Here is a 6,597-nt window from a genome sequence, read left to right on the forward strand (position 1 = left end):
TCTCCTTTTTTTTGTTAAACTAATAGATCTAACTGGCCTGTTTAAGCCGTCAGATCAAAACCAACATTCTCCCCCTTGATCGTTAGGCTTAACTTCATTCGCCCATTCTACATAGGAATGATGTACCAAAGTGAGGTGTTACAACAGCTCGAAACGCCATAGAACCTCAACACTTATAGTACACCCGCCTATTTCGAAATGGAAAACATTTTGCTAATTGGGGAGTGGTTTATTTTAATGGTCCTCTTATTCCAGAATCATCAGGCCTCCAGTAGTCCCATGCCGGCAACATGCTCACGAAAAATACTGGGTGGTAAGCCTTTTGTTAGCGGATCCGCAAGCATATGCTTCGTTCTTATATGTTTAACATCAACTGTTTGATCCTGGATTCTATCTTTCACAACACGATACTTTATGTCAATGTGTCTGGCAGCATTACTTGACCTGTTGTTACTCGTATAGAAAACTGCTGGTTCATTATCGCAGTACAATAAAATTGGTTTAGATATGCTGTCAACCACTTTAAGTCCGGGTATAAAATTCTTTAGCCATACAGCCTGCCCGGTGGCCTCATAACATGCTACAAATTCTGCTTGCATCGTAGATCCAGCAGTTAACGTTTGTTTGGAGCTTTTCCACGATATAGCTCCTCCCGCGAGTGTGAATATATAACCTGACGTGGATCTCATACTATCCACACACCCGGCAAAATCAGAGTCTGAATAACCAACAATTTCTAGGTTATCAGTTCTTTTATATGTAAGCATGAAATCCTTAGTTCCTTGCATATAACGCAAGACTTTCTTTGCGGCCTTCCAGTGGTCCGGTCCTGGATTTGATTGGTATCTGCCAAGCACCCCGGTTACAAAACATAAGTCTGGGCGTGTACATACTTGAGCATACATGATGCTTCCAACAGCTGAAGCATAAGGAACCGACTTCATCTGATCAGTTTCACATTGGTTCCTCGGACATTGAAATGTCCCAAACTTATCGCCCTTAACTATAGGAGCAGGTGAGGGTGAGCACTTATGCATATTGAATTTTTTCAGTACTCTCTCAAAGTATGCCTTTTGAGATAGTCCTAACGTTCCTCTGGACCTATCTCGATGAATCTCGATGCCGAGGACATACGAGGCTTCACCAAGATCTTTCATATCAAAACTGGATGACAGAAAATTCTTGGTCTCATGCAGCATATCCTTATCGCTACATGCCAACAATATGTCATCAACGTATAGGACTAAAAATGTGAACCTACTGCCTTTAAACTTAACGTATATGCAGTTGTCCACAACATTTTCGGTGAAACCAAAAGTTTTGATAATTTTATCAAACTTGAGGTACCACTCTCTTGAAGCTTGCTTCAAGCCATAAATTGATTTCTTTAGACGACATGCTAAATGTTCCTTTCCTTCCACAACAAAGCCTTCTGGCTGAGCCATGTAGACATCTTCTTTTAAGTCACCATTTAGAAATGCCGTTTTAACATCCATTTGGTGTAGTTCCAGGTCGTAATGAGCTACTAATGCCATTATGATTCTGAAAGAATCCTTGGTTGACACAGGAGAGAAAGTTTGCTTATAATCAATGCCTTCTCTCTGTGTATACCCTTTTGCCACTAGCCTTGCCTTGAACCGTTCGACATTCCCTTTGGAATCATACTTGGTTTTGTAGACCCACTTGCAGCCTACTTTCTTAGCTCCATCGGGAACTTCTACTAAGTCCCATACATCGTTTGAGCCCATAGATTTCAACTCGTCTTCCATGGCAACCAACCATTTGGACGAATTTTCGCTTTTAATGGCTTCCTTATATGAGGTTGGATCCTCCACCTTTCCCATATCATTCATGTCCTCCATCAAAAAGGTGATATAATCATCTGATATGGCTTTCTTCCTCTCACGCCGTGGTCTACCCATGGGCGGAGGTGGTGGTGGAACATCATCATTTTCATTATTTTCTCGGAGATCCTCATTTGTGTTTGGATTCTCATTATTAGTTTCTGGATCACCATTCGACTGAGAGACTGAACCGTGAGATTCAGGATCATCAGATGTCACATTTCTTCGTATTGGAAAAACAATCTCTTGGATAGTCGGGGATGGTACACAAACCCGCTTCTCCTCAAGATCGATCTCCCTTAAATTTGTGACCTCATTATCCTCAAAAAATACCGCTTGTCTAGTCTCCACAAACTTGGTGGTGTGACTTGGACAATAAAAACGATATCCCTTTCCCCTATGAGGGTATCCAACGAAGAAACAACTAACTGTTTTTGGATCCAATTTCTTAAGTTGTGGATTGAAAACTTTAGCTTCAGCAGGGCAACCCCACACCCGTAAGTAATTCAAGCTCGGTTTCTTTCCCGCCCACATCTCGTAAGGTGTGTTCGGTGCTGACTTAGTTGGAGCAAGATTTAGTATGTGTGCAGCTGTCTTTAATGCCTCTATCCAAAGGCTTACTGGTAAACTCGAGTGACTAAGCATGCTTCGCACCATATCCATAAGGGTGCGGTTGCGGCGCTCGGCCACACCATTTTGTTGTGGTTCACCAGGCATTGAGTACTGAGCAATGATTCCATTTTCAGATAAGAACTTGGCAAAAGGTCCAGGAATCTGCCCATAAGGAGCATGCCTACCATAATACTCTCCCCCGCGATCAGACCGTACAACTTTGATTTTTGCGTTCAGTTGATTTTCAACCTCCGCTTTATAGACTTTGAATTTCTCCAAAGCTTCCGATCGGTCACGTATGGGATAAATATACCCATAGCGGGAAAAGTCATCTGTGAATGTAATGAACGAATCAAAACCATCTACAGACTTAACATTAAGGGGTCCACATATGTCGGTGTGAATTAATTCTAAAACCCTTGTGGCTCTAACTGCTCCTTTCTTAATTGTTTTTGCAAATTTTCCTTTAATGCAGTCGACACATTTGTCTGCATCTGAGAAGTCTAATGGGAGGAGTATTTCATTTTTAACTAAGCGTTCCATTCTCCCCCTCGAAATGTGGCCCAAACGACAATGCCACAATTTCGAAGAATTACTTACTCCTTTCCATTTCTTCTCAACATTAATTTCATCACTCACATGCATAACTGAATCATTATGAAGAGATAACATGTATAGTTGGCCTCGTCTAACACCGATGCCTACATTCTTATTACATTTGATCAAAGCAAATTGTTTCTTGCCAAAATGGCACTCATACATATCATCATCTAAACGAGAAACTGAAATCAAATTCCTACTTAAGGTAGGCACATAAATAACATTATTCAATCTAAGAGTGTGGCCAGTGTGTAGCTCCAACGTGAGAGATCCCACAGCTTCAACATCGGCCTCAACTCCGTTCGCAACCTTAAGCTTTCTTGTTCCTCCTCTTATGGTTTGGATCGTATCGAATCCCTGCATAGAGTTAGCAACGTGAGTGGTTGCCCCTGAATCAATCCACCATGACTTTATTGAAAAATCAACATAAAGTGATTCATCTACAAAAGTAATTTCATCAATACCTCTTTTGTTCATCCATTTTAGAAAGCCTGGGCAGTCCCTTTGATAGTGTCCCTCTTCTTTGCAGAAGTTACAAGCATTTTCTCCAGCAGTGGAGCTGCTAGGAGCAGAAGAAGAACCACCGGCTTCTTTACCCTTGAATGCCTTAGGGTTGAATGGCTTAGTGCCTTCTTTCTTGACTTGCCTTTTCTGAGGCTTAGGGAAACCTTGTCCGTCATGCTTTCTCTTGTTAGAGCCAACATGAAAGACATGGTCTTTCTTCTGCCTCATGATCCTTTCTTCCTCCTGGACGATCCTTGCGGTCATCTCAGAGAGTGGCCATTTTTCCTTTAGAGAGTTATAGTTGACCTTAAATTGTTCAAACTCTTCAGGAAGAGACTCAAGAATAATTATGACAAGAAGGGCTTCACTTAAAGAACACTCCAAAGCCTTAAGCTTGGTGAAAGCATTTACCACCCTCAATATGTGCTGCCTAACATTTCCGTCAATAGTGTATTTCTGAAGAAGTTTAGCAAAAAGCTCATGAGCATACACTTTGTCGGAGCCTTTAAATTGCTCCTCCATTTCAGTGAGGAAATCTTTAGCAGTATCTTTCTTAGGGAGTGCTTCAGAAATGTCCGGCGATATTGTCGCTTTCATGATGAGAAGCGCAATATGGTTGGACTTATTCCACTTTTCCATCTTAACATCATACTCCTTCTTGAGTTCTGCATACCCTGTGACACCTGCCACAGGTGCCACAGGTTTTTCTTCCCTCAAGGCATAGTCAAATTCATTACAACCCAAACATAATTCGACTTGGGACTTCCAACGAGGGAAGTTACTCCCCGTAAGTGGTTCGATCGTGTCGGACCGGAATGGAGCGGAAGCTGAAATCATCATAAAAGTTCATAAGTAAAGTTGCATGATTATAAATTTACGTTGGTAAATAAACAAACATGCCAAGTATTTAATTTCAACTCCATGTCAAAACACCGTTGGGCAGAAAAAACATGGATTTAAAATATCATAGGGGATGACTCATAATAATAAAACAACGTTGGTCCGAATTAAAATTAGAGTCATTTCATTCTTAATTTAAACATCAACATAAAAAAACATTATCATTATTTGATGTCTAAAAAAAACTTCATCATCCAAAAACACATAATAAATCCTGAATAAAATATCTCGTTGGTTCAATTTTACCCAGAATAATAATGTGTTTATTACATTTTTACGCATTTTCTGGTTTAAGCAGTGCAAATCATAATATTTATTAACTTAAACGCACTGGAAAAACAGAAAATCGCGACAGTGATTTTGGCCCAAGAACCCCACGGCTGTCCGAAATGCAGCTCAGTCCAGTAGCATTTTTTTTTGCTGGACTGAAACAACCTGGGCTGAAGCCCGCGGCCGGATATGGCCCGTTAAACCCCCGACGGCCCGGCTGGGAGCCGCGCGTCGCTTACAGCCGTTTGATTGAATCGGACGGTCCGTATCGCTCCCGATCGGAACAAAACAGCCGCCCGATCCAGAACCCTAGCTCAGTTCCCCCGACCCCCCCGCATCTCACGCTCGCGAAGAGAGCGGCGGCACTACGGCGGCTCGAGGCGCGCCGGCCATGGCGGCGCGGCGGCTGCGCTCGCCGGAGGAGCGTGCAACAGGATGAATCCCGCGCGCTCCCCCGTCGAACGTTGCCTCGGCGTCCGTGCAGATGGCACATCAAGGAGGGAGGAGGGATGCCGGCCACCGCGGCATGAGGAGCAACGACGACTTGCTAGGCGTCGGCCAAGACAAGGGCGCGTCCATTCGGGTGGAGGCGGCGGCGGCTCAACTGCGTTCCGTGCATCGTCCCGAGGACGGCGGCGTCGCGGCGTCTTCGCCCTCGCGCAACGGTGGGCGCTGCGCGGGCCCCGAAGGGAACAGGCGAGTACGCGGCGCATTAGGTGAGGATTTCATCTCATTCTCCCCAAAAATCGTATTCATCAGTGCTTAATTGGTGGAAAACAGTCCTAATTGCAGAATTAGGGTTCTTACGAATTGGGAAAAAAAATCTAGGGTTCTTACACATGAGGGGTTGCTACTGTTGACGTGCGTGTATCCCTCTGCCTTCTATGTTGATAATGCATATGGAAACATGACTTAAACATGATCAATTCTAATCAACTTAACATGAAGGTGAGCATTAGATCTTAACTTAGATTAATTAGAATTGATGAACGTAGGTGGCACTACTGATCCGTAGCAAATTGGAATTAAAACATCATCAACAGTGGGCAATTGACATCAACATCAAAAACAGTAGCAATCAAACTTGATCTACAGAGGGCCTAAACTTGAGATTGGTTTACTGATCATGATATAGGGATCTAAAAGCAATCATATGTGGCGACTGATACCATTGTTGGAATAATTATGCATCTCTGGGATGCCATTAGCAGGAACAGATTGCATCTAGATCACCTAAAACATGAACAGAGAAGGGTTTAGGGGATCATTACGTGTCACGGCAGTGGACATGATCGCCTGCTTGGTGCAGGCTTGATGCAGAGGTGATGTAGTCGAGGTAGAAGTCCTCCTCAACGTCCTGATGCCCTCAGGACGCCACCGGCACTGCCCGGCGACGGCAGCGGCGGCTGGAGTAGGTCTTCCCGTCGCTGCAGCGCTCCCCCTGATCGGATGGGGTGAGAGAATATCGGGAGGGGAGTGAAACCGTACGAGAATTGTGATCACATAGGCTGCCAACCCTCTCCCGTTCCCTTTTATGTAGCGCTGGCGACAGGGGACCTAAACCATCAGTTGGTTTGGGTGCCCCCGATCAGGGCGCCTTAGTTGGGATAAAAACCTCACGTACGTTGGTGCGTGGGGCCTTTTCATTAACGTTATCTTTCTCTCTTTTTTTCTGTTAAACTAATAGATCTAACTGGCCTGTTTAAGCCGTCAGATCAAAACCAACATCTACATCAGGCAAGAGGATAATATTTACCCAACCTGCAAAGGACTTAGGGACCCACACCCTCTGAAAGTACCCAAGAAGTGTCTTCCTACAACTCTCGAGAATTTCTTTTCCACTTGCACAGGAATGGCTAGCTTTGAA

At 43.9% G+C, this 6,597-nt stretch overlaps 1 protein-coding gene across 1 annotated transcript; it reads right to left on the reverse strand.

The window, feature by feature from the left end:
• Positions 1-2,974: 2,974 nt before the first annotated feature.
• Positions 2,975-6,213, reverse strand: LOC123085884 (uncharacterized). Its single transcript, XM_044507610.1, has 3 exons — positions 6,002-6,213; positions 3,521-4,387; positions 2,975-3,413 (listed from the first exon to the last, which is right to left on the reverse strand). Exons 1-3 carry the CDS (start codon positions 6,018-6,020, stop codon positions 3,367-3,369), a joined length of 933 nt encoding a protein of 310 aa, XP_044363545.1. The 5' UTR covers positions 6,021-6,213; the 3' UTR covers positions 2,975-3,366.
• Positions 6,214-6,597: the final 384 nt, after the last annotated feature.

Source organism: Triticum aestivum, chromosome 1A (assembly GCF_018294505.1).
Source record: "Triticum aestivum cultivar Chinese Spring chromosome 1A, IWGSC CS RefSeq v2.1, whole genome shotgun sequence".
Taxonomy (NCBI): domain Eukaryota; kingdom Viridiplantae; phylum Streptophyta; class Magnoliopsida; order Poales; family Poaceae; genus Triticum; species Triticum aestivum.

What these genes read in the sequence shown, in the direction of transcription:
- LOC123085884 (XM_044507610.1), bottom strand. An exon ending in AAAATGGATGAACAAAAGAG is followed by an intron (nt 3,414 to 3,520) that starts GTATTGATGAAA and finishes AACTCTATGCAG; the next exon opens with GGATTCGATACGATCCAAAC.